Source organism: Crinia signifera, chromosome 5 (genome assembly GCF_055691185.1).
Source record: "Crinia signifera chromosome 5, ASM5569118v1, whole genome shotgun sequence".
Lineage (NCBI taxonomy): Eukaryota > Metazoa > Chordata > Amphibia > Anura > Myobatrachidae > Crinia > Crinia signifera.
The window spans coordinates 188,559,950-188,587,304 of NC_139221.1; the positions used below are offsets into that span (position 1 = coordinate 188,559,950).

The 27,355-nt window shown below is 44.2% G+C and overlaps 1 protein-coding gene across 1 annotated transcript in view; it reads left to right on the forward strand.

Annotated features, from left to right (window-relative positions):
• LOC146080733 (uncharacterized) overlaps window positions 1–27,355 on the forward strand; it is a 535,728-nt gene that overhangs the window by 241,450 nt on the left and 266,923 nt on the right. The window contains exon 18 of the mRNA XM_083188326.1: window positions 14,866–14,979. Coding sequence (XP_083044452.1) covers window positions 14,866–14,979 — 114 coding nt within the window. The remainder of the gene's footprint in view (window positions 1–14,865; window positions 14,980–27,355) is intronic.

A 27,355-nucleotide genomic window follows, 5' to 3' on the forward strand; every position in this document is an offset into this window, starting at 1 on the left:
GACATGCAGGAAGGTTGACATGGGTTAGGTCGACAGTCAAAGGGTCGACATGGGGTTTTAAAATTTTTTTTTGTCCTGAATCTTGACACAGTGGACACTGAAACGTAGCACCACGTCCCCTAGCATGACTCGCTGTGCTCGCCACGCCTTAGTGGATGGTAGGGCAGGAAATACCGCCTGTCGGCTCAAAAAAAATTTGAAAAACCCCATGTCGACCTAATGACCTGTAGACCCAGGCTCATGTCGACCTAATGGTGTCAACCAAATGACTGTTGTCAACCAAATGACCATCATGCTGGTGATCCAGTGACCGTATCCTGAAATTATAAGGGCACAGTCTTGCCCTTATATTAACCCCTTGAGTGGTAGGTTTTGCTGGGGCAGGACAAACCTACCAGGGCAGGTTTGTCCTGCCCCAGCAAAACCCACCACAGTTGGAAGCCCCCCTCCCTTACCTCTGCTGCGGCGTACCTGATGCCGCTGTCCCCGCTGCCTTAGCCGCCTGCCTGTCACATTCAGCAGTGACGTCGGCGACAGGCTGGGGGATGTTTGCGGCGGCTCGGGAGTACTCGGGTGCCTGAGCGCTCCCGAGTCCCCCCCGAGCCGCCCCGAACATTCCCGAGGCTGCCGACTACGTCATTGCTACTAAAAGTATGGCGGCAGGCTGCTGGGGGAGCGGGGTTAGAAGAGCTCCAGCGTGCGATCGCCGCAGCACAGGTGATTGGAGGGTTAGGGGATTGACTGGGGGGGGGGGGGGCTCTAGAGGTGCTGCGCCAGTGGTACACACCTGGACACCACTGGCGCGCACCTATTTCAGATTTGTGGTATGCCCGCTGTGGCAGCGCAGCTGAGCCCGGAATATTTCCAGGGAATACCACTCAAGGGGTTAAGGCTGAATTGAATAAATAGAATTCTCCCATAGGGAATTCCTGAGATGAGTGCAAGGTGCTTGACGGGCTACACCTGACGTCCTGAAATTTGGCATGGAAAATGCATGCCAAATCAGAGCAAAAAATTTAATAAAAAAATAGGTCATTGGGATCAATTTAAAGTTTAACTGTCAGTTTACATATCTCTCACTTATTGTTTAAACAAAACTGACACTTTCTCTGTCGTCCATCCTGGTGACACAGCTAACCATGGGATGTAGGAGGGTCCGCAAGAGCAAGGCACCTATGCTAACTTCTTTGACAGGCTCCTCCCTTCTGCATCCCAGCATTCCCCATTTCGTTTTAGGTGCCCACTGGTGTGGGTGCTATGCTGATTGGCTGCAGACTTTTTCAGAATAGCTAGGGTTTGTTTTTTTATTAATATTCTTTTAGTTAGTTACAGGCTAAAGTGTGAAACTTTCTTTACACTGACCGCTCAGCAGAGGCTGACAGAAGCGTGTCCTGTCAGCACTCTGTGTGCAAAGAGATGCTGTGTGCCCTCTCTGCACAGCGCTTTAATCTCTACTAAAGGAGGTCTCCTGGGCCCTGGGGTGCATCCTGAGCCGGCTTCCTGCTTAGGGGGGGGGGGGGGGGGGGGTCATGGGTGATGGACCCCCCACTATGGTGCTGCTATTTTACCAGGCTTATAGGCAGAAATCAATTGGAATTGATGCCTATTACAGGAGTCCAGCACAGCTGGACACTTCCAAGTGGTCCCAGACTGAGGGGAGACACTGGACGAAAGGAGAAACACTTGGTAGGAGCGGCTGATAAGGGGAGGGCGCTAAAACAGCTTCCCTCCCCGCTGAAGCAGAGACTTGGTCTCTTCCTGCACTCTATTCTGGCGCCCTTTTCTCTCCACACTGTGCGGAGTTGAAGGATGATTTTACACTGCAGATCTGAGTGAAAAGTTTCTTCTGGGCAGCATTTTCCCTGGTGACCGCTGAGGGTCCATTGCAGCAGTGCAGACAGATAAGTACTCTGGTATATTATTCTGTACAGACACTTGACATTTCGCACTGTGTAGTGTGAGGGAGAGGGGCAGGGGGAAGAGACCTGAGCACAAGTTGCACTTAGAAAAAAATAATGGATTTATATAGGTAGTAAGGTCCTAGAGATATCTGTTTTATCCACAGGTCTGCTAATACCTACCAGTGGTATGAGAAGAGTCACTTATGTGGAGGTGCACCCCTGAGAGTAAGGTATACTTAGAAAGGGGAGAGAAGGAAAAGGTACTCTCCTTTGTTTGGGGGCACGCTTGGAAAGACGAAAGATAAATATGTTATGATTGTGGTTAATATTAAGACATAACTTTTATTATTTAGTAATAAACTTTTTTTGGACTGACAACATAAAACCTATAGATGATGGGTGCATCAAATAATTTGAACTAAAATTAAGTCCAACAAATTGAGACTAATGAAGATGCTTGATGTACACCCCAATACAGAGAAACAATTAATTTTTATGGTATAATATATTAATAGGACCACTTTATTGGCCTAAATAAATAGCGGTTTGGTTTGAGTTTCTCTGTGAGCAATTAGGACACTAATGGTACATGTAGTAAGCTAGCTAAATATTTTTTGACTGTAGCCCGGTCACACCAAAATATAAGAATACATTCGATTGACAGATAAATTGGATGTGATTGTCCTCGTTGTGGCAGTTTTTAAAATTGTTTACCTTAACAGAGGATTTGGAGAACAGCACTCCCTGGTTCAGTCAGATTACAGCGGTAACCAGTAACAGATTGTAGGTCAGGGTGATAGATATAGGTAGGATTATAACAGTAAAATCTCAAACTCCACAGTTGTAAAGATTACAGCTGCTGCTGACGACGATCAGGATCATCCAGATCCTCTGAAACTCAGTGAGCGGGCTGTATTTGTAACATGTATGCACAGAGTTAGATAAGACAGTAGGTTAGGAACATCTGCTTTCTCCTTCTAAGGGTTAGAGTGGCCTGATGACACTGGGTCAGTGCAGGGTCTAGCCCTATCCCTTGCTGGGAGGTGAGAGTACCTCTGAAAATTAACCAAGATCATGGGGTGGTAAATGTAAAGCATAAAGACGACTTAGGTTGGGTGGATCAGTATGCTGCTGCTTCCTATTGCAGGAGCATTGAAGGGGAGTGAGCGTTACTTATCGCCAAACAGCGTGAAGTGAAAATAATGTTTGTTTTATATGGGTTGAATATACAACTGTACTGTGAGTCTAGGTAACCCAAAGAATGCTGGCAGTGCTCTGTGCTGTTGCGGTGTGTATACCTCGTAATGAGAGTGATGCGGCACCATATCCTGCCTTGCAACATCAATTGGAGAGTTTTGCAAGATGTTATCATGACAGAAAAGTGTAGTGCTGCTGCTCTTGGGGAGGGAGCGTCTGCCATGTTAATAAACTGCAGGTTTTGCGGAGTTAAATTAACTGTTGACCAGATAGATTTGTGCCCTTCATGTGAGTCTGTGCCCAGTGGGGCTCAAGCCCAGAGGTCTGAGCAGCCTGTGTGGGTGGCTGCCTTGGGGAGATCTATGACTGCCTTGGTGCAGGCTTTGAATAGGCAGAGAGATGAGCTTAAGTCAAGTCTCCTAGGCCTTTTTCCTCCTTCCAACCCTCTGTGGGCTCTATTACCCCCTCTCAGAAGGACCCTGCTTTACTACAGGTTATGCAGGACACGGCTCAGAGTGTCCAGAAAAATTAATACTTTTATGTTGCAGTTTTCCAGGGTCCCTGAGGTGGTCTCTCCTAGGCACCCTTTATCCAGTGCTCAGGATATGTTTTGGGACCAGAAGGAAGAATTTTACTCTTCTGTCCCTGGTATTGAAGATTTGATATTGGCAGTTAAACAGAAATTAGATCTCTCAGATGATAAGGTACCGCTTCAGGGTATGGTTACTTTCCCCTCGGATGAGGGCATGAAAGCACTACTTGGGGAAGCATGGAAGAAAATGCTTCTTATGCCTAAAAGATTTGCCAAATGTATCCCATGCCGGAGGAGCATGTGAAATTGTGGTAAAAGATTCCTCTGGTGGATGCACCTGTTGCTAGGTTACATAGTTACATAGTAGGTGAGGCTGAATAAAGACTTGCGTCCATCTAGTTCAACCTATGTTTATAGTAGCTTATCCCTTGTTGTATAGTATGTTCTGATATTTTTAAGACCGATTATGTTACGTATCCGTACCCATGGATGTTTTTAACCAATAAATGTTTATCCAACCTTATTTTAAACATAGTTACATAGTCGGTAAGGCTGAAAAAAGACTTGTGTCCATCTAGTTCAACCTGGTATAGATATCCATTGCTGATTTGGTAGGTTCTGATATTTTACAGACAGATTATATTTCTTATTTGTACCCATGGATGTTTTTCTCCAGTAAATGTTTGTCCAACTTTGCCTTGAACGCATTTAATGAGCCAGCCGTTACCACCTCTCTGGGAAGAGAGTTCCAAAGTTTGACTGTTCTGACCGTGAAGAAATTCTTTCTACTAGCTGAATGAAATCTTTTTTCTTCTAAGCTATGCTCGTGCCCTCGTGTCCTAGATTCCTTTCTAGTAGAAAAGAGGGTGTGTGACAGTTCCTTATATTGGCCCTTGATATACTTGTACATGTTGAGCATGTTAAACGTCTCTTTTCCAATGTAAATAGTCCCAAATTGCTTAATCTCCCCATAGCTTAAATTCTCCATTGCCCTAATAAGCTTTGTTGCTCGCCTTTGGACTTTTTCTAATTCTATGATGTCCTTTTTATAGAGCGGGGCCCAGAACTGCACTGCGTATTCGAGGTGCGGTCTAACCAATGATTTGTACAGAGGCATAATTACTTTTGATAGTTTCCATGCCCCCTTTAATACATGTGAGAATTTTGTTGGCCTTTTTTGTTGCTATATTACATTGAGCACTGCACCCCAGTTTGCTGTCTATTTGGACTCCTAGATCCTTTTCGGATACTGAATTACCCAATTCATCCCTGCTTAGGTTATAACTAGCACACTGGTTATGTCTCCCAATGTGCATGACCTTGCATTTGTCCACATTGAACCTCATCTTCCACTTTTTTGCCCACTCATCTAGATTGTCAAGATAATTTTGAAGCGTGGTGACCTCTTCTGATGATTTAATTAACTGCTCAGTTTTTTAAGGGCCTCAAAGATGGATACATTGCTGAGTTACCCCATCCCAAAATTATTAATAAAAATGTTAAACAAAATGAGCCCAAGAACTGAACCCTGTGGCACTCCACTTAGTACTGGTATAATATTTGATACAGCACTGTTCACGACCACTCTTTGTTCTCTATTACACAGCCAGTTCCCTACCCATCTACAGATATTTGCCCCTAATCCCATGTCCTCCATTTTATTTATCAACCTCTTGTGTGGTACTGTGTCGATGGCTTTAGCAAAATCTAGGAAAATCACATCTACAGCGTTTCCATTATCAAGGTTTTTGCTAACCTCTTCATATAAACCAAGTAGATTAGTTTGGCATGAACGATTTTTCACGAACCCATGCTGGTTATTACTAAGTAAACTATGAAGGTCTAAATATTCCTGGATACCATCTCTTAAAAATCCTTCAAATAGTTTACCCACTATTGATGTTAAACTAACAGGTCTGTAATTAGCGGGATACTCCTTTTTTGAATAATGGCACTACCTCTGCTATTCTCCAGTCTTTTGGTACCTTTCCTGTTGATAGTGAGTTATCAAAGATATAATGTAGAGGGGAAGCTAATTCCTCCCTTAATTCCATTAGTACCCAAGGATGAATCCCATCTCTGGCCCAGGTGATTTATTTATTTTGATTTTGCTGAGCCTCAATATTATTTCCTCGGTAGAGAAATCAATATTGAGGTCCGGCTTGTTCATCCCATTTGTGGTATGTGTGCGTTCCACAGTCTGCTCTCCCTTAGTAAACACTGATGAGAAGCACTCATTTAACAGTTCTGCTTTTCCCTTGTCCTCCGTAAAACTTTTTCCATTGATATCGGTCAGTGGGCCTATGTTGTCCTTAATTATACGTTTACTATTTATGTATTTGAAAAACTTCTTGGGGTTAGTTTTACTTTCAGTGGCTATGCACTCTTCATAATCCCTTTTAGCTACTTTGATTGCCCCTTTGCAAATTTTGTTTGATTCTTTGTATTTGGTGAACGCCTCCTCATTTAAGTTATTTTTATAGAATTTAAATGCTCTTGTTTTATTGATAATTGCTGACCTAACTTTTTTGGCCAACCATGGTGGCTTTTTTTTTTTATTGAATTTACCCTTAGGGCCTTATTCTAGTTCACTCTTTCTGACAAAATCCTTCTTAGATGGACAAAACCATGTGCACTGCATGGGGCAGATGTAAAATGTGCAGAGAGAATTAGATTTGGGTGAGTTATTTTGTTTCTGTGCAGGGTAAATACCGGCTGCTTTATTTTTACACTGCAATATGGACCTCACTTTGAAGTAAAACCCCACCAAATCTAATTCTCTCTGCAATGCACATGGTTTTGTCCATCTAAGAAGGATTTTGTCAGAAAGAGCGAACTAGAATAAGGCCCTTAGGTACTTTAGGAATGTATTTAATAGTTAATGATTCAAGTACATTTTTTAGAGTATCCCACATTTCTTCAGCATTTATATTTAAAACGGTTTCCCACTCAATTCTTTTTAGGGCTTCTCTGAATGATTCGAAGTTAGCTTTTTTGAAGTTTAGTATATTTGTCGATCCTTTATGATGAAATTTACTAAAGTTGATTTCCAGTGAAACCATATTGTAGTCCCTGTTCCCTAGGTGTTCTTTTGTGTTTGAAACGAAATCTATGTTATTTGTTGGAATCGGTACATCTGTCAGACCAGACTTAGGTCTACAGTCATTAGGTCGACCCCGGAAGGTCAACTGGCCCCAATGTCAACAGGGTTAAAGGTCGACATGGGTCAAGGTCGACATGACTTAAGGTCGACATGGGTTTAGGTCGACAGTCATTAGTTCGACATGAGTTTTTCACAGTTTTTTTTACCCGAATGTCGACACAGTCGACATGGACACAGTTGGAGTTGAACCGCAGCCGCTCGCTATGCTTCGGGCACGGTGCCACGCTACGCTCGGCACACTTCTTTATTCTCCCACCACGCCCTAGTGGATGGTAGGGCATGAAATACCGCCTGTCGGCACATGTCCGCTCAAAAAAAAACAGTGAAAAACTCCTGTCGACCTAATGACTGTCGACCTTGGCCCATGTCGACCATGGCCCATGTCGACCATGGCCCATGTCGACCTTGGCCCATGTCGACCATGGCCCATGTCGACCTTGGGGCCAGTCGACCTTTCGGGATCGACCTAATGACTGTCGACCTAAGTGTGGTCTGACAGATGACCATTTCCCTATTTGTTAATACAAAATCCAATAATGCCTTATTACGAGTGGGAGCTTCTACTGTTTGTGTGATAACGTGTGCAGCTCGGCGGGTATGTGTTCTCTGTGTGATAACTGTACTGTCCCTGCTTATATAGTCACCTACCTGGCTGCTGCAACCACCAGTGGCGCCGAGGATGGCTGCCTAGGCGCTGTGCAGCTTGGCGGGTATGTGTTCCCTGTGTGACAACTGTACTGTCTCTGCTTTATTGTTACCCACCTGGCTGCTACAACGTCCAGTGGCGCTGCTGAATGGCTGCCTAGATGCTGTGCAGCTTGGCAGGTATGTGTTCCTGTGTGAAAACTGTACTGACCCTGCTTAGATTGTTACCCACCTGGCTACTGCATCGACCAGTGGCGCCGCTGATGGCTGCCTAGGCGCTGCGCAGCGTGGCGGGCATGTAACGTCTTATGTAACATATGTAATGTCCCCCCCTTCATCCCTGCTTGATGCTGCACTATAATCCACAAAAAAATCCTAGTGTGCGCAAGCATACATGGCCAATAAAGTTAATTCTATTCTATTCTATAAACTTGTCTTTAAGTAAGCTTAGGAACCCACTGCTTCTTGCTGTTTTACATGTTTCGTTTTTTCCAATCAATATCAGGTAAATTAAAATGTTGGTTAAGACCACTGCTCTACCTGTACAAGGGGGTGCTGCTTTCAAAGATCCCCTGGATAAAAGGATTGAAGGCTGCCTGAAAGCTGTGTTTGAGGGGGATGGCTTTACTTTGTGCCCGGTTATTGCATCAGCTTGGGTATCCAAGGCCATGATGAAGTGGGCGGATACCTTGTGTTCTCAGCTTCAGCCTGATACGGAAACCTTTGCTTTAGCAGAAAAGTTAAAGTGTGCGGCGGAATATATTTGTGAGGCTGGTGAAGAAGGCACTAAAATTGCGTTTTCTTTTAAGGGACTACTTCTTTTTGTGTTAGAACTTGATTCCCTTATTAAACAAGCCACAGGGAGAAAGAGCACTTTCCTCCCCAATACATCTACTAATCATGCAGTTTTAAGGTTTGGAGCCTTCAGGTCGTCCTTTCGCTCCTCCTTTAGGGGGGAGCGTCCAATAGAGGACAACCAGGTAGAGGGAAATTTCCCTCTGGCAAAGGAAGGGCGCCAAGATCCATTTTGGTGCCTTTGCAAGGAAACAATCTACAAAAAGTGAGGATAAGTCCTCCACATGACGGGGCGGAGACTTCCTGTTCTGGGATCAGAGTGGGGGGTCGTCTCCTGCAGTATCAGGATGTGTGGGCTCTCTCCACTCCGGACCCTTGGGTTCACTCTGTCGTCTCCCAGGGTTACAGCATCAATCTCAGGGGAGTCCCTCCAAAGAGATTTCTCCCAACACCCTTGCCACAAGGAGATCGCTTGCGAAAAGCCTTCTTGGAGGCAGCAACGTTGCTTCTTGAGAAGGGAGTTGTGATCCCGGTGCCTTAGGGGGAAAGGAAAAAGGGATTTTATTCCATTCTTTTCTTGGTCCCCAAGCCAGACTGTTCATTCAGGCCTATCCTAAACCTGAAGTCGTTAAACCTCCATCTATGGGTGGATCACTTCAGGATGGAACCTCTACGGTCGGTTCTCTTAAGCTTAGAACCTTGAGAATTTGTAGCATCAGTGGACATCCAGGATGCCTATTTACAAGTGCCTATTTGCACGGAACATCAGTCTTTGCTTTTTTTCGCAATAGGCGCAACTCATCTGCAGCTTCAGGCCCTACATTTCAGGCTGGCCACAGCATCAGGAGTGTTCACAAAAGTGATGGCTGTCATGGCAGCGGCTCTCAGGTTAAAAGGGATTGTAATTATCCCTTCAATAGGGCAGTGTTTAAAGCTGCTGGGCAAGATGGTGGCAACCTTCGAGACCCTACAGTATGCAATGTTTCACTCGAGGCCTTTTCAATGGAACATCCTTTCCAGTTGGTCAGGGAATCCATGAAACAGGAAACACTTCTCCTGTCTCAGGAGACGAGTTGATGTGGTGGACTGATCTGGAATCACTTCAATTGGGTCGCTCCCTTCGCTCGTGGGATTAATTGGTCGCCACGACTGACGCCAGTCTCAGGGGTGGGGGTGGGCAGTGGCCCTACACCTCAGGTTACAGTCTGTGGTCCATCTCGGAATCAAAACTGCCGATCAATATTCTGGAACTTCGGGCAGTTTGGAGGATGCTTCTGCAGGCGGAGGAGTTCCTGAAGGGGTCTCCCAGTCGGACAATGCCACGACGGTGCCATAACATCAGGGAGGCACTCGCAGCAGGATCGAAAAAGTTGAGTACATATCTTTCATAGGCGCATATGGTTCAATCTTCACTCATTTTTTCTCCCAAAGTATTATCGTGGAGAAAAATAAGGGCAAATATAGTGAAGTACAGTTTTTATTGGATAAATTCACATAAAATCCAGTACATAAAAAAACATGAATAATGGGTCAGATGATCCTCAATTGACTAATGCAGTCTAATGATAAAGTGCATAATAGATGCAGTTAGGTGGATGAATCCCCGACTTTCTGAGCAGCTGAAATTACCAGATTGATAGGAACTGACACGGCAGTTCTAACAAGCATGTGTGTTAAGTCCCGGGGCAAATCACACCAGCCAGTCCCGATCACTCAGGCATCCAGTCTGAACTTCATTCAGGGTCCATCTCTCCGACCAATGAGACGAGTGGCGCCTTCGGATCTGTCTCTGGTGTTGTCGGTTCTGCAAAAAAAGCTATTTGAACCTTTAAGGTCGGCTGATCTTAAATTTCTTTCTTGGAAATGTACTTTTCTTTTAGCTATCGATTCGGCGAGGCAAGTTTTAGAATTGGGGGCCTTGTCCTGCAAGTCTCCTTTCCTGGTATTTCATGGTGATAGGGCTGTTCTGCGAACGGTGCCCAAGTTTCTTCCGAAGGTAGTGTCAAATTTTCATTTGAACCAGGATTGTGCTCCCGGTGTTTTGCCCCCCCAGAGGAGGCAAGTAATGGGGACAAACTGAAGAATTTGGGCATGGTTTGCACGCTGAGCATTTATGTGGACAGAGTAAAGGATTCTCGTAAGAACAATTTCTTATTGGTGCTATATGAGATACATAAGAGAGGGTGGCCAGCTTCTAAGCAGACCATTTCCTAGATGGTTACGGTCGGTAATTGCCTTTGCTTACACTAAAGTTGGCAGGCCAGTTCCCTCCAGGATTAATGCACATACCACCAGGTCGGTTGCTTCCTCTTGGGATGTGCGTCATGGGGCTACAGCAGAGCAGTTATGCAGGGCTGCCACCTGGTCCTCTGTTTACACCTTTACCAAATTTTACAGATTCCATGAATTTGCATCTGAGAACGCTTCATTTGGGTGAGCAGTGATGAGAACTGCTAACCTGAGCGTACCCTCCCAAAGCACCGGCTCTTTAACGTCCCATGGTTAGATGTGTCACCAGGATGGACGACAGAGAAAAGGGGATTTTTGTAAGAACTTACCGTTCAAATCCCTTTCTCGGAGTCCATCTTGGTGACACAGTGATCCCTCCTTTACGCTCAGTAATACCCCTTTCACACCAGAAATGCAGGACAAACCCGGGAATTACATTCCCGGGACAAGCAGGGACATTACCGGGTTTGGACCCATTCACACATGCTTTTGAACAGGAACAACCCGGGTCGGTACCTTTCATGCAAAAAAACGGGTTGACCCTGCATTTATCATTGAAAATGGCCTTTTTTAGGCCCACATTACATTATTGATTATTAAAAATTAGACACAAAACATTTGTAGTGTTTACTTCAAGAAAACAAATGAAAAGGCATATATTAAAGTATAAAACTTTACCTATTTCTAGGCACAAAAGTACAAGATAAATACAACCTTAAATATAAAGGCACATTATTACACAAATCAAACAACCCCCCACCCCTGCCCCCCACAAGCATCAATCATCCCACCCCGCCCCCCACAAGCATCAAACATCCCACCCCCACCCCCCACAAGCATCAAACATCCCCCCCACCCTCGCCCTATAAACACGAACATATTGACCTTATGAAACAGGCCAAATTTTTTGTAAACTTGAAAAGTGCTTGGCAAACATCGGTCGGCCATTGTAAACAACAATCCTGTTAAGTGCACAGGCATATAAAGTGACCAACTATCAGCATATAAATAAAAAAAATAACACCCTAAAAACCCAACCTCCCCTGCCCAGCAATACAATTTTAAACTGCCTATTGCAATTGCCTGTATACAGGGAATTAAGGTGAGGATGGTGGCGGGTTAGGAGGGTCACAGTATGGACCTCTGGAATACGGCAGGTAGCTATGCTCAGGGGCAGTAGGGCCTTGGTTAGCTGGGTGCATGTTGTTATCCACAAAGCGAGGTGGATGTGTTCCAGGAACTGGAATTGACGGTCTTGGTAGTTGTGCAAGATGCGCTCTTGGTGTCCCATTATCTGCGTTATGAAGGTCTGCTGCAGCTCTCTTTCCACCTCGATGAAACGGAGTTGCCGGGCATCCTCCTGTCACTGCATGTTGTTGTCGTCCATATCGCACAGTTCTGCACAGAGCACCTGGTCATTTCCCGTGCTGCGAGCTCTACTTTGGTGACTTTGCGTTTCTGCGGTGGAACTGTATATACTGCAAGGGAAGTAAAAGAAGGAGAAAAAGGCATAAGAAAAAGCAGTGGTGGGATCGTATGTGTTCGTGGCCTACTCCCACCTACACTTAATACACTCTGCGACACCAAACTTTGCGGCGGACGGTTATGGTGGCGTATAGTGCAGCATTACTGTGTATTGGAATTCAAGTACTTAGGACCTTAAAGCAAGGATAAATACTTACTATTGGTGCGCATCACAGGGAGAGCTTTCTGCGGCGTCGCTTTGGGTGTTGCGGGCACATCACTCTCTTGGATAGTTAGGCTGTCATCTGCATGGTTAACGGAGGAGTTTAAATCGGTGTAATCTGTGACTAGTATCAGTGATGTTGGCCCAGATTGGGTACTGTCCATCGACTGATTGTCTTCATCAACCACTGATGAGAGATTGGCTGAGCTGGAGGATGACAGGCTGATGGGGTCACTCAGCGCAGTGTTGCCAATACATGCTGAACACAGCTTGTAAAAGATCCAATCTTGCCTTGCAGCCCCGCTCTTATTCCGATTGCGGTCATGTATGCGGTTGAATTGCTTCTTCAGCCCCTCCAGCTTGTTCACCACTTGCTGCTGGCTGCGGACGGAGCCCCGCGATGCCAGGACCTTGGCAATGGTGTGGTATATCTGGGCATCCTTCACAGTGCCTGTAATCTGGCGCCGGATCTCCTCTTCCCCCTCTGATGGCTAACAGCTCCCTCACCTCTTCGTTTGTCCAAGACATGGCAGCCACACTTGCAGGGGTTGGTTAAAACCCACTTTCGCCGACTTGCAGGGGTTAAAACCTACTTTCGCCGACTTGCAGGGGTTAAAACCCACTTTTGCCGACTTGCAGGGGTTAAAACGCACTTTGCCCACAGCACATGCACTCTGTATCTCCCTGCACGCTGTTTGCTGCCTCTGGGCGTGTCTGTGAGTGTCCAGCACAACAGGAAGTGGCCCTGCTAGCAAATCAGCATTAGCTGACATCAGCAGAGGCAACACGGGAAGCAGTGACATGTCCCCGCACCTTTCACACCAGCCAGTAGTCCGGGAAGGACCCGGGAGTAACCCTGCTACCTAGCAGGGTTGGATTGCCGGAAAATTAGCCTGGGATTTTGTCCCGGGTATCTTAGTACCGGGTTGTTCCCGGACTCAACCCGGGAATTTAGGCTGGTGTGAAAGGGGTATTAGTTTATACGGTTTCATGTAATTGGTCATGTTATATGGTTATTTTTTGACTTTGCATATTAATATGTTCAGGCGTTGTACTGAGTAATGTATCCTAGTGTGCTCTGGAAGTTGAACTGAGGAATGCTGGGATGCAGAAGGGGGAGCCTGCCTTTCAAAGAAGTTAGCATAGGTGCCTTGCTCCTGCGGACCCTCCTACATCCCATGGTTAGCTGTGTCACCAGGATGGACACCGAAAAAGGGATTTGATCGGCAACGTCTTACAAAAATCCCCTTTTCCTGCTATATTGTATGAGGTGGTGTTAAATATCAGATCATGTCTAATGGGGCCTACACACATAACGATTTGTGCCAGTGATTTGGCATGAGCTATTAGTAGTAGTAGTACGTTTATTTATAAGGCGCCACAATGTGTCCGCAGCGCCATACATAGCAAACAAAAAAACAAATTACAAGGTAACGTACAGGGTGTGTTGAAAAATACAGTATAAATAGGGGTATAGCTGGTAGAACTAAAATCAGTATCAGTTCAGAAGTAGGTGTCAAAATTGTCGAGGAGACTGAAGACGAAGTAGAGGAAGGGAAGAACAGGACAGGAGCCACAGGGATTAAGCAAGCTCCTTGAGCTCCCCAGCATCTAGAACGCTCAGAAAGTTTCTAAGCTATTGCTATGGGCGCTACACACAGCTTCCTTTCTAAGCAATCTAGAGAAATTAAGTCAAATCACTTAGGGCCTTATTCTGATCGGATCGGTGAAACGTGCGTACGGTCCGTCACACCGTACGTTTCCCGTACACTCACTGTGAGCGTAAGTCCGCCCACAGAACAGCCGCACACGGACGGTCACAAACACCAACAATGGGGAGTGGCGTACACTTGAGCGTACGCCACCGTGCATGGACAGATATCGTCCGTTTTCAAACCGACACCTTCCGTATATCTGAGCGTACGCCACATTGGAAGTAGAAAAACATCCTTGTTGCTCTTAGATGTGGTTTATGTGTCTTTTTCCTAATAAAAAACTGGTATGTTTGTGTTACAGTGAAAAAGTTGACACATGTCGACTTCTGTGAATTGAGTGTCCTCCTTTTTAAAGTATACAAAAACACTTTCTGAATGGGTGAGATGGTTATTGCAGCATTGCTTATTGCATTCAGGTGTATGTAATTTACTTTTATTCAGCATTAATTAGCAGACCCAGGCGTCCGCTCTCATGCGGTAGCTCTAATGCTGTGTACACACGGGGGCGATAGGGGCTATAATCTCTGGGAAGATAAATCGCCAGGTGCGCGCTCCCGTTTTCTGCCCCATTGTAATCGCTGGTCGCAGGAGCTTGCTCCTGCGACCAGCTAATTACCTCTGCGGCTCCCCCAGCAGAGGTTCCTTTTCATCAGCGACCATCTCTGGTCGCTGATGAAAAGGAGACATTGAGCAATATATTGCTAGCAATATATCTCCCCCCAATGACCGTACTCTTGCGGACAGGTTTTTTCGCACGGAGAGACCCGTCCGTGAGTGGTGTGAGGTCGCCGCACATGCGCATAGCGAAAGCTACGCATGCGCAGATGCTAAAAAGAAACGAACCGACCGTGTACGGTCCCACCGCACCAAGCAGAATAACCCCCTTATTGTGTAGGCCTCTTAAGAAGCAGGGACATGTGAAACTGAAACTAAGGTTTTTGTCTGTGAAATATTTATCTATGATTGCCTATTAATTACAGATGTCGCTCTTACATTTTCAGGGTAGTTTTAAGATTTTTGAAGAAGATGATATTTCATTTCTGTTGAAAGCTATTGAGAAATTGGCCAATGCTTTAGTCCAGTACAAGAAATGCTGTGAAGAAATGGAGGAAAAGGTATGTTTTTACTCATGTACCTTTCGATAGTTTTCTCCTCCTTCCAAGCAACACTGCACGCCAGGAAGAATAGATAAGAACATCTGTTCCACACCTGCGGTTTTACAGCAGTGTTGAGAATAGTCAGCTTAGTTTTTTCTTTTTCATATGTGAAGGAATCCTGTCAGCAGTTTTTGAATAGTTTATGTCTGTGGGATGCCTACATTGTTTCTGTGCATGTACTAGCTGGTGTTCCACAGTGGTGTGTGTTCCTGGTTTTACTTTTACAGTCACACTGCATCATATGTAAGTTATAACCCAATAATAATACATATACATACACACACACACACACACACACACGTACACACGCACACACAATTGTGCAAAAGTTGTAAAAAATAGAAGTGTTAATAGTGTATTTTCTATCAATTAACAGAATGCAAAGTGAATTCAAATCTTTGTTTGGTGTGACCACCCTTTGCCTTCAAAACCGCATCAATTATTTAGGGTACACTTGCACACATTTTTTGAAGGAACTCAACAGGGAGGTTTTTCTAAACATCTTTGAGAACTAACCATAGATCTTCTGTGGATATAGGCTTGCTTAAATCCAAGTCTCTTCATGTGATCCCAGACTGGCTTCATTATTTTGAGATCAGGCCTCTCTTCCAGGACCCCTTGTTTTTGTTTATTCTGAAGATCGTTCTTAACCCCTTCCCGACATTTGACGTATATATACGTCATGGCCGGGAAGTACTTCCCGACACATGACGTATATATACGTCATGACTTCAAACTGTCACTGCGTCTAGAGACGCAGTGACAGAGGGACGATGTCTGCTGTCCCTGACAGCAGACATGTCCCTGCATGCCCAGGGGGGGCTGCGATGCCGCCCCCCCGTCGGCGATCGCTGTGATTCGCTGTTCAGTGTGAACAGCCATTCACAGCGTTTTCTGAAACTAACGGTGACTGCACTGCAGACGCCATTCCGGTCTGGAATAGCGTGCAGTGCGGTCACCGTGCCCAGCTGCCGCCATTTACTGACCAGAACCTTGCTAAATACTTACCTGATCACTGCCTGGATCTTGCTTCTTCTTGTGACATCCTGTGCTGTGTTGTGCTGTGTTGTGCTGCTGCGAATTATTAGATAGAGAGATAGAGAGAGAGAGATAGAGAGAGATAGAGAGGCCTAGTGACAGAGAGTGCTATATTTTGTGCTGCTGCAGTGTAATAGAGTTATAGATAGAGAGATAGAGAGAGAGAGATAGAGAGATAGTGACAGATTGTGCTATATATTTTTTATATAACTGACTGCTGCCCCCCCTTTTGTGCTGATCAGTATAAATTAACTGATCAGCAACTTTTTGGGGGCGCAGGGTTTTTTTTATATATATATATATATATACCTGTCAGTGCTGCTGCTGCAGTGTCATAGAGTGATAGAAAGTGAGAGATAGAGAGATAGAGAGAGATAGTGACAGAGAGTGATAGAGACTGCTATATTTTGTGTCTGCTGCCCCCATTTTGTGCACCCCCAGCAACTTTTTGGGGGTGCAGGGGTTATTTTTCATATATATAACTGTCAGTGCTGCTGCTGCAGTGTCATTGAGTGATAGATAGTGAGAGATAGAGAGATAGAGAGAGATAGTGACAGAGAGTGATAGAGAGTGCTAAATTTTGTGTCTGCTGCCCCCGCCTTTTGTGCTGATCACTATATCTGAGGTGATCAGCAACTTTTTGGGGGTGCAGAGGTTTTTTTTTTATATATACCTGCCAGTTGCACCAAAGGTTGTGCACCTGCTGCCCCTCACTGGTAATCAGTGTCGCATCACTGATCACCTTTTTTTTTTTTGTGGGTGCTGTGGGGTCTTTTTTTAATTTTTTTTTTACACACACTGTGATTTTGTGGGTGTCCTGTTGCCACTGTGCGCTGATCAGTGACGTACATCACTGATCATCTTTTTCGGCACAGGGTTGATCTATTTTTTTTTTTTTTTTGATCAAATTCCTGTTGCCTTTGAGCGCTGTTCAGTGACGGACGTTACTGACCAACATCTGTGCTCAATTTTTGGCGCAGGACCTTTTTTTTTTTTTTTTTTTTTTTTACCCCTTCAATTTTTTTTTTTTTTTTAACCCCTTCAATTTTTTTTTTTTGTATAAAGTATTTTTTTTTTCTGCACTACATACACACTACACACTACATACCCCCCGGGTTGAAATAAAGTTTGTACCCCCCCCTACACTATACACGTGTTGAAACATTTCACTACCAGTAACACAAAAATAAAAATGGCATCCCAAATGTCATCCCAAATGTCATCCCAGTCATCCAGAAGAATGTATTCAGCGGAGGAGGCATATGCCATGCTTGCCTCTGACTCTGACACAGCCAGTGATGCAAGCGGGGAATTTGAAGGATTCGTCTTAAGCTCCTCTTCCTCCTCTGGTGATGAGGGACCCCCTCAAAGACGCCCCCGTAGAGCAGCTGAGACCCACCCCCCAATAATTGATCTCGTATGGACCCCACCACCAGACAATTTTGAGCCCCAGGTTCCTGAGTTTTTGGCCATGCCAGGAATCCAATTTGATTCCACAGGTCTCAGAGAAATTTACTTTTTCAAATTATTTTTCTCTGATGATTTTATAAATTTAATGGTGGACCAAACTAATTTATATGCCCAGCAGTTTATTGCTCAAAACCCCACGTCATCATTTGCTAGGTGGACCCCTGTAGATGCAGTAGAGATGATGACGTTTTGGGGTCTGGTGTTTCATATGGGCATAGTAAAAAAGCCAGAAATTAGGCAATATTGGAGTACAGATGTTCTGTACAGCACCCCATTTTACCGTATGGCCATGCCCCGGGCTCGATTTGAGACGATCCTTAAATTTTTGCATTACAACGATAATGCACAGTGCCCACCCAGAGATGATCCCACCTTTGACCGGCTATTCAAAGTCAGGCCGGTCATTGATCATTTCAGTGCCAAATTTGAAGAGATGTACATCCCAGATAAATTCATTTGCATAGACGAGTCCCTTATACATTTTAAAGGAAGGGTTAAATTCCGCCAGTACCTTCCCAGTAAGAGGGCAAGGTATGGCATAAAAATGTATAAGCTGTGTGAAAGCACCTCAGGGTACACTCACAGGTTTAGGGTATATGAAGGGAAGGATTCAAGAATTGAACCGCCAGAATGCCCCCCCTCCCTCGTAGGTGTTAGTGGAAAAATTGTCTGGGATTTAGTGCACCCCTTCCTGGATAAAGGTTATCACCTCTATGTGGATAACTTTTACACTAGCATCCCCCTGTTTAAGGCCCTTGGTTCAAGAGGTACAGCAGCTTGCGGTACTGTGCGCAAGAACCAAAGAGGCCTCCCAAAAACGCACATTGCCCAAGTAATGAGAAGGGGTGCACTGATCGCGAAAACTCGCAAAAATGATGGGTCCCTGTTACCCCTCACTTACAAAAATCGGGGTCCTACTTGACCTTTTCTGGGTCCCAACGGAATAAAGCCTCCTCTCCCCTTCCCCAGCATGGCACATACAGAAGCCTCCTCCTCTCTTCCATATGGCATATACCCTGAGCCAAGGGCCAGCCTGAGACTATTTTTTTTTTTGGCACCCCAAAACTGTGGCTACTATAGCTTGGGGGAGGGGTGTAATCAATTGGCATAGGTTGGGAGGGGGGGGGGGTGTAATCAATTGGCAATTTGCCCACTTACATAAAGCAAGATACACATATACTAGAAAAAGGAATAATGTCGGAATAGGGACACCTGTGCTGCACCAATCAGGATTGTAAAAGTAAGGCAGCAGGAACAGGAGTGATAGGGTTAGTGAAATCCCAGCAGAGTCTATAGGCTCCTCTCCTACAGGCAGCTCTGCCTGTTAAGAGTTAATTGGTGAGCTGCAGCCACTCTGCCAGCCATGTAGTGAGGGGAGGAGGGGACAAGTGGGCCATTAACAGCCAGCACTGGAGGAGGTGACTGACACACAAGAGAGTAGCACCGCGAGGTAGGAGAGGAGGAGGGAAGTCTGCAGCCCGAGTCCTGCTAGCATTAAATCCCCTTACATGACACAGCCAAGCAGCCTGCTAAATGAACCACGCACCCTTTTTAACTCTACTTCCAGCCCGGGTCAGCTCCGTCCTCACCGTCACACCTCCCTGGTTCTGGCCCCCAATGCTGGTTTCAGTTCCTTGTGCCCCGTCCTCACACCAGCTGCAGCTCTGTTCCCCTGCTGAGCAGCTGCTTCTGGTGATGGCTCCAGCCGTCTGTTGTTGAGGCACAGTGCAGGAGCCAGCTTATGCGGCTTCCGTGCAATGCTGCCTATGACTCTGTGGTGACCGGGACCCTTTCATTTTCGCTCCCAGCAGATGTATGAAGTGGTCGTAAGTCACGCTGTGTTTTCTCCACGGTCGCATCACAACTGAGGGGGAAACAGATCCCTCCGCCCTTGTCACACATATTAACACGGCATGCACGCCGAAATGGCTGGGTCCCAGGGGACCCAGCCATTCATAAAATGTGAGTCCCTGGTGCTCCAAAGTGGGTAAAATACTCGCTATAGCGAGTATTTGTGATCCCTGGGGTGAAAGCAGGGGAATATGCACCGAAAATATGTTGTTGGTCAAATATAAGGACAAGAGGGATGTCCTTATACTGACAACAATTCACGGAGACAGTACCACCTCCGTCCCTGTACGAGGTACCAGTACCCACACCTCAAAACCTAATTGTATCCTGGATTACAATAGGTACATGGGCGGAGTGGATCTTTCAGATCAGGTACTGAAGCCGTACAGTGCCCTGCGGAAAACAAAAATCTGGTACAAGAAGCTGGCCGTGTATATCATCCAGATGGCACTGTATAACGCTTACGTGCTATTCCGTTCTACCGGCCAGAGGGGGACATTTATGCACTTTCAAGAGGAAGTCATAAAGGGCCTAGTATTTGGGAACCAGCAGGCAGAGGGCCCCAGTACTTCTAGTACTGGCCCCCGTATTGTACCAGGGCAGCATTTTCCGAACGAAATCCCCTCCACTGCAAGAAAGGGCAGGACACAAAAAAGGTGCAAAGTTTGCTATAAAAAGGGAATAAGAAAGGAAACTATTTTCCACTGTGAAACTTGCCCCGACAAACCCGGCCTATGTATAAAGGAGTGTTTTAAAATATACCACACATCTATGGATTATTAGGTTCATCATTTCACCGTGCTTCGGGGGGTCTTGCTAATGCCACATAGCACCCACCAACATTCCACCAGAATCTGAGCTGCAAAATCCAAAAATCACTCCTTCCCTTCTGAGTCCTGCCATGCACCCAACTGGTATTTTTTGGTCACATATGAGGCATTGCCATACTCGGGAGAAATTGGGGCACAGATTTTGGGGTGCTTTTTCTCCTTCATACCTTCTGAAAATGAAAAATTTTGAGCCAGAACTGCACTTTTGTGTAAAAAAATTTAATTTTTCATTTTCACTGCCCAGTTGTACCACAATTGGTGAAACCCCTGGGGGTTTGAAATGTACACTATACCCCTAGATGAATTCCCTGAGGGGTGTAGTTTGCAAAATGGGGTCACTTGTGGGGGGGTTCCACTGTATTGGTGCTTTGGGGGTCTTGCTAATGCGACATAGCACCCACCAACATTCCACCACCAAAAATCACTCCTTCCCTTCTGAGTCCTGCCATGCACCCAACTGGTATTTTTTGGTCACATATGAGGCATTGCCATACTCGGGAGAAATTGGGGCACAGATTTTGGGGTGCTTTTTCTCCTTCATACCTTATGAAAATGAAAAATTTTGAGCCAGAACTGCATTTTTGTGTAATAAAATGTAATTTTTCATTTTCACTGCCCAGATGTATCAAAATTGGTGAAACCCCTGGGGGTTTGAAATGTACACTATACCCCTAGATGAATTCCCTGAGTGGTGTAGTTTGCAAAATGAGGTCACTTGTGGGGGGGTTCCACTGTATTGGTGCTTGGGGGGTCTTGCTAATGCAACATAGCACCCACCAACATTCCACCAGAATCTGAGCTGCAAAATCCAAAAATCACTCCTTCCTTTCTGAGTCCTGCCATGCACCCAACTGGTATTTTTTGGTCACATGTGAGGCATTGCCGTACTCGGGAGAAATTGGGGCACAGATGTTGGGGTGCTTTGTCTCCTTCATTCCTTGTGAAAATAAAATTTTTTGAGCCAGAACTGCATTTTTGTGTAAAAAAATTTAATTTTTCATTTTCACTGCCCAGTTGTATCAAAATTGGTGAAACCCCTGGGGGTTTGAAATGTACACTATACCCCTAGATGAATTCCCTGAGGGGTGTAGTTTGCAAAATGGGGTCACTTGTGGGGGGGTTCCACTGTATTGGTGCTTTGGGGGTCTTGCTAATGCGACATAGCACCCACCAACATTCCACCACCAAAAATCACTCCTTCCCTTCTGAGTCCTGCCATGCACCCAACTGGTATTTTTTGGTCACATATGAGGCATTGCCATACTCGGGAGAAATTGGGGCACAGATTTTGGGGTGCTTTTTCTCCTTCATACCTTATGAAAATGAAAAATTTTGAGCCAGAACTGCATTTTTGTGTAAAAAAATGTAATTTTTCATTTTCACTGCCCAGTTGTATCAAAATTGGTGAAACCCCTGGGGGTTTGAAATGTACACTATACCCCTAGATGAATTCCCTGAGGGGTGTAGTTTGCAAAATGGGGTCACTTGTGGGGGGGTTCCACTGTATTGGTGCTTTGGGGGTCTTGCTAATGCGACATAGCACCCACCAACATTCCACCACCAAAAATCACTCCTTCCCTTCTGAGTCCTGCCATGCACCCAAATGGTATTTTTTGGTCACATGTGAGGCATTGCCGTACTCGGGAGAAATTGGGGCACAGATTTTGGGGTGCTTTTTCTCCTTCATACCTTCTGAAAATGAAAAATTTTGAGCCAGAACTGCATTTTTGTGTAAAAAATTTAATTTTTAATTTTCACTGCCCAGTTGTACCACAATTGGTGAAACCCCTGGGGGTTTGAAATGTACACTATACCCCTAGATGAATTCCCTGAGGGGTGTAGTTTGCAAAATGGGGTCACTTGTGGGGGGGTTCCTAAATTTTAGCATCTTATGGTGCCTAGAAACCTACATGGTGCCTAAAAAATAATCTCATAAAAAGGAGGCTCCAAAATCAAGTAGGTGCTCCTTCTATTATGAAGCCTGTGGTTTGGTCAACGTGCACAATAGGGCCACATATAGGATATTTATGAAAATAAAAGAATTGGGGGAATCAATTTTTAGTCACATTTCTCTAGTAAAATGTACTGTGTTCCTTAGAAAAATGTATTAAAATTGCAAATCTGCAAAAAAAATGAAATTTTGAAATTTCACCTACACTTTGTTTTAATTCCTGTGAAACACCTAAAGGGTTAACAAACTTCCAAAATGCTGTTTTGAATACTGTGAGGGGTGCAGTTTTTGAAATGGTATCATTTATGGGGGTGTCTCACATACAAGTCCCTCAAAGTCACATCAGAACTGAACTGGTCCCTAAAAAAATCAGTGTTTGAAATTTTCTTGAAAATTTGAGAATTTGCTATTCATATTGTAAGCCTCCTAGTGTCCAAAAAAATTAAAAGGAAGTTGAAATAATGATGGAAACATAAAGTAGACATATGGTCTATGTTAGTTATTAACTATTTTGAGTGGTATGATTATTTGTCTCACAAGCAGAAAATTTAACATTTTGCAAATTGCTAAATTTTCAATTTTTTTACGACATTTTGGTATTTTTCACAAAAAAACACAGACTGTATCGACCCAAATTTACCACTAATTTGAAGTACAATGTGTCACGAAAAAACAATCTCAAAATCACTGGGATAAGTAAAAGCAAAAAAAGTTATCCCCACTTAAGTGATACATGTCAGATTTGAAAAAAAGGGCTCTGTCAGGAACGCAAAAACTGGCTCTGTCAGGAAGGGGTTAATGAAATTGGCTGTATCTTTGGGGTCATTGTCCTGCTGCCTAATACATTTGGAGCCAGTCAGACATCTCCTTGATGGCATTGCATAATTCTTTCTTGTATTTCTCAGCATTGTGGACACCATTAATCCTGACCAAATCCCCGTCTCCATTTGCTGAAATACATCCTGGCAAATGTGACATACAAGCCATGAGTAAGCTGCCTAGTTTGAAGACTTCCTCTTTGAGCATAGTTGATGTCTCTTGTTCAGAAACCATGCAGCTACTTCTGCCCCATTCTTAACCTGTTACTCTGGGTTTCCTTTTATCATCCAAACTCTGGAGCTGGGGGATTTTGTTGCCTCCTTAGATATCCAGCTGGCTTATTTAGTGTGGCAGAAGTCAATTAAGATTGAATACAATACTGTACCTCTGATTATTTCCTTGGTGATTTTTATTTACTGTGTACATCATCTTTTATTTTTATAGAGGTTTTTATAATTAAATATACTTTAATATCAACACAGTGTGCTCTCTCAATTAATTGCTTTATTAATTTGTAAGATTCCAGCTATTAATAATCGTTATAGCATTGTAAGAAACAAAGATTCCTTTTCTTTATATATTTTTGAATTTTTAATTTTTTCCCCTCTGGATATTTTCTTTTGGTTGCGCCTGATTTATATATATTCTAGTAGGTTGTCACGAAAGGTTGACATGCGTTTTTCATGTCCATGTGAACAGGTTGTACTGGCCTTTTGTAAATTTGAAAATACAAATTTACAGCTGTGTATGGCTACAAATACTGGCATTCGTTTGTTAGTAAGTTTCCCCCAATATATCATATATAATCACCTTTAAAATTTACATATCTAACAGTAAATATTGCATTTAAAAAAAGTATATATTCCCATTTAACAAACCCGTTAACGCTGTACCTCGTTGAACTCCCGGGTTGCTCGACCCGGGGTGGCCCTTTTAGACCGCACCTCGACCCGGGTTGGTGACTTGAAGACCCTACAATAACTGGGTATTATACATCTTTATTGAGCTCTCTGGCTCTTGTCAAAGCTGCGTGAATCAAGCCTACTGGTTACCCTTTTCTTTAAAGTGATCCACATAGGTTAATGCTTGCTCTTCAAAATTTTCTGTATAAGTGCATTTACGTCGCAGTCTAAGAAATTGAAAAAAAGGGTAAGTTTTGTGTCTACTTACTGTAGTGACAACTTTCATATTTTAAATTATTGAGCTGTGTTTCTGATTGGCGGCCAGGATGGCCGACATCTGGTATTGCAGTCCTCCGGTAACGCCATACGCCATGCTGTGTGACTTATTGCACTGCCGTGCAACTAGGCGCACTGTGGTGAGTTGGCGGGACAATTGCTATAGGTATCACAGATGACGGAGGCTCCATCTGTATGTGAGAAGTGTGCATAACCAATGTTATGTAGCTCTACTGCTAGATCGAAAATATATTATATATTATTTGTTTACTTTGTGAAGGGGATCATGGCCTTTATCTGACATTGGGACAGATGTACTCAGCCTTAACAAGAGATAAATGCAAGGGTGATAAAGAGAGATAAACGTCCAGCCAATCCGCTCCTTACTGACTTTTTTCAAACACAGACTGTGACATGGCAGTTAGCAGGTGATTGGCTGGACGTTTATCTCTCCTTATCACCCTTGGATTTATCTCTTGTTAAAGCTTAATACATCTGCCCCATAATGAGCAGTATTCAATGCCCTGACAGTGAGCTATTGGCATATAGAAGTGCTGATAGCTCGCCGTCAGTGTATTTAATGAATCCTTGTGTTTTCCTTGAGTCGAGGTTCACTCTCTATATGCCTACTCGCCTTTTCCCTGAGGCGAGGTAGAAGTGGCAAGTGTGACCATTAAAATGGACGGACTCGCAGCGAACCTCACTGTATAAAAGGGGTCCTTGCTGGCCTCTCATGGCGGGGATTTGGCCTTTACATTGAATACGGCAATGATAGCTTATTTTCGGCGAAGATCAGCCATCCTTGCCGTACAAACCCGCTTTTCTATGATCAGTCATTGCATACTTACCCTTAACAGATAGTTACTTGACATGTGTTTATGATTTTTAAAAAATATAACCGTTGCTTTCAGCAGGTTTCCACTAGTTCGTATATACTTAGTACAAAATCACCAATAAAACTTCAAATCACAACATCTTCGCTATCAATTTAGGCAGATTTCTATTCCTGAACGCTGTATAGTTAATTAGTAAACATGTTACATCCCCCAGGGGTACATGCTGCAAAAGTGTTTGACAATCTGTGCTCTAGAGCCGTGGTCTCCAACCTTAATTGACCGAGAGCTACTTACGACAAAAAGAAGACAAAAAAAATCTCCCGGAGAGCTACTAAAATTTGACGAATACCCCTGATACTATGCCGCACCCGGTAATGCCCCTGTGCAATATGCTGCACCCTGTAATGCCCGACACATTATGCCACCCATTGCAGTGCCCCTCACACCTAATGCATACCTCCCAAATTTGGCAGTGGATAAAGGAATATATGCAGGTGCCGCAGGCACGAGCCGAAATTTTTTGGGCACCATTTTGTCGCTGTGAGGGCATAGCCAGTGCTGTGTAAAACTGCTGGCCATGCCTGTCTGCCTGATTAGAGGCATACACTGGGCGAAATGTAATAGGGTGCGATTTTTTAGACTAAAAAAAAATCGCACCAAATCGCACCTTTAAAAATCGCGTTTTTTGCCGCGAATTCGCATATGTAATGAGATGCGAATTCGCGGCAAAAAATGCGATTTGCGGCGGTTTTTAGTCATGTTAAAAAGCGCTTTTCAGCGCATGTGCGATTTTTAGTCATGTTAAAAAGCGCTTTTCAGCGCATGTGCGATTTTTAGTCATGTTAAAAAGCGCTTTTCAGCGCATATGCGCTGTTAGAGTGAGGTTATTGTGTCTGCCTTCATTAAAGTTGTAGACCCTTGTACGGTAAGTACGTACAGCACGAAGTGGAATGGGTACCTGGTTCTGGGCATGCTGCCTCCTCCTATGCAGCTCCTCAATCCGCATATAGTCCAACAGCAGTAGCTCAAAACCACACTGCATAATCTCCATTGCTAACTCCCTCACATGTGAAAATGATTAGGGTGTTATTTATAATGGTGGTGTGAGCAATTATAACGTTCACCTGTGTTTGAAAGGTTCAGGTGTATTTTTTTATGGTTTCACACTTTTTTTGCTTAAAACACATTTTGAAACATATGCTGGGAGTGAAATCGCCTGCCTTAAGGTAGTCTATTTTTTTGGCGTTTTTTTGGTAAGGTGACACTTGCGATTTTTAAATTCGCACCCTATTACATATGCGATTTGGGTACTTTCTAATAGGAAAACATCTGGATGCGATTTGAAGTGAGAACAGAAATCGTTCTTTGTAAAAGTGCGATTTTGCGGTAAAAAGTGCGATTTATACCGCGATTTTCAACCTATTAAATGTGCGATTTTCGGAAAATGTGCGATTTCGGCCGTTTTTGACCAAAAATCGCACATGTCTAAAAAATCGCACTCTATTACATTTCGCCCACAATGTCTAATCCCCACAGGACCGTCCCTAAAAAAAAGGGGCTGGCACGCAAAAATTTATACAGTTGGGAGGAATGTATTATGCCACACCGCTATGCCACACCACATTGCCCCCCACAGTAAGGCTTCCAATAAATAAAAAATGAACTGCTTATTGCCAGGGGTCAATACTCATTGCCAAGGGGTTAGTGCTTGTGGCCAAGGGGTTAATGTCCATTGCCAAGGGGTGTTAATGTCCGTTGCCAGGGGTTCTTGCTCATTGCCAAGGGGTCACTGCCTGCATCTTCCCCCCACACCTCTCCGCAGTGTCGGATTAAGGTTTGTGGGTGCCGCAGGGACCCCCCCCACATTAGGTTATTATTGTGTCTACACATTTGATATATGTATGTCTTTTTAATTGTATTACATTTTTACAAGCCAGCACTAGTTAATCCCTTGTTTACTTTTTCTATATATCAGGGTCTGACAGTCCCTTAACCAGCCGCTGTTAGCAGCACACCTTATCACCACAGTATTTACCCCCCCCCCCCACATTAGGTCTGAAGTTTTCCCTGACCCCAAAATAACCAGAAATAAAAATCCACAATAATCACATTGTTAAGGACACAACCGAGAACACTATTATTTGTGCATAAATAAGTTAAGAAACTTACCATATTCCATTGTTGTACTACAGGTTCTAAAATTGTTAGCGCATAATTCTAGCACCAACCTGCAACAGATATAAATATAACAATTTAGCTATTAATGCTACTTTAAATATAATTTCAGCAGCACATTTTTGTAACTAAAATGTTAACACTGAAAACACTTTGGGCGGTATTCAATGAGGCAGAATCGCCAGG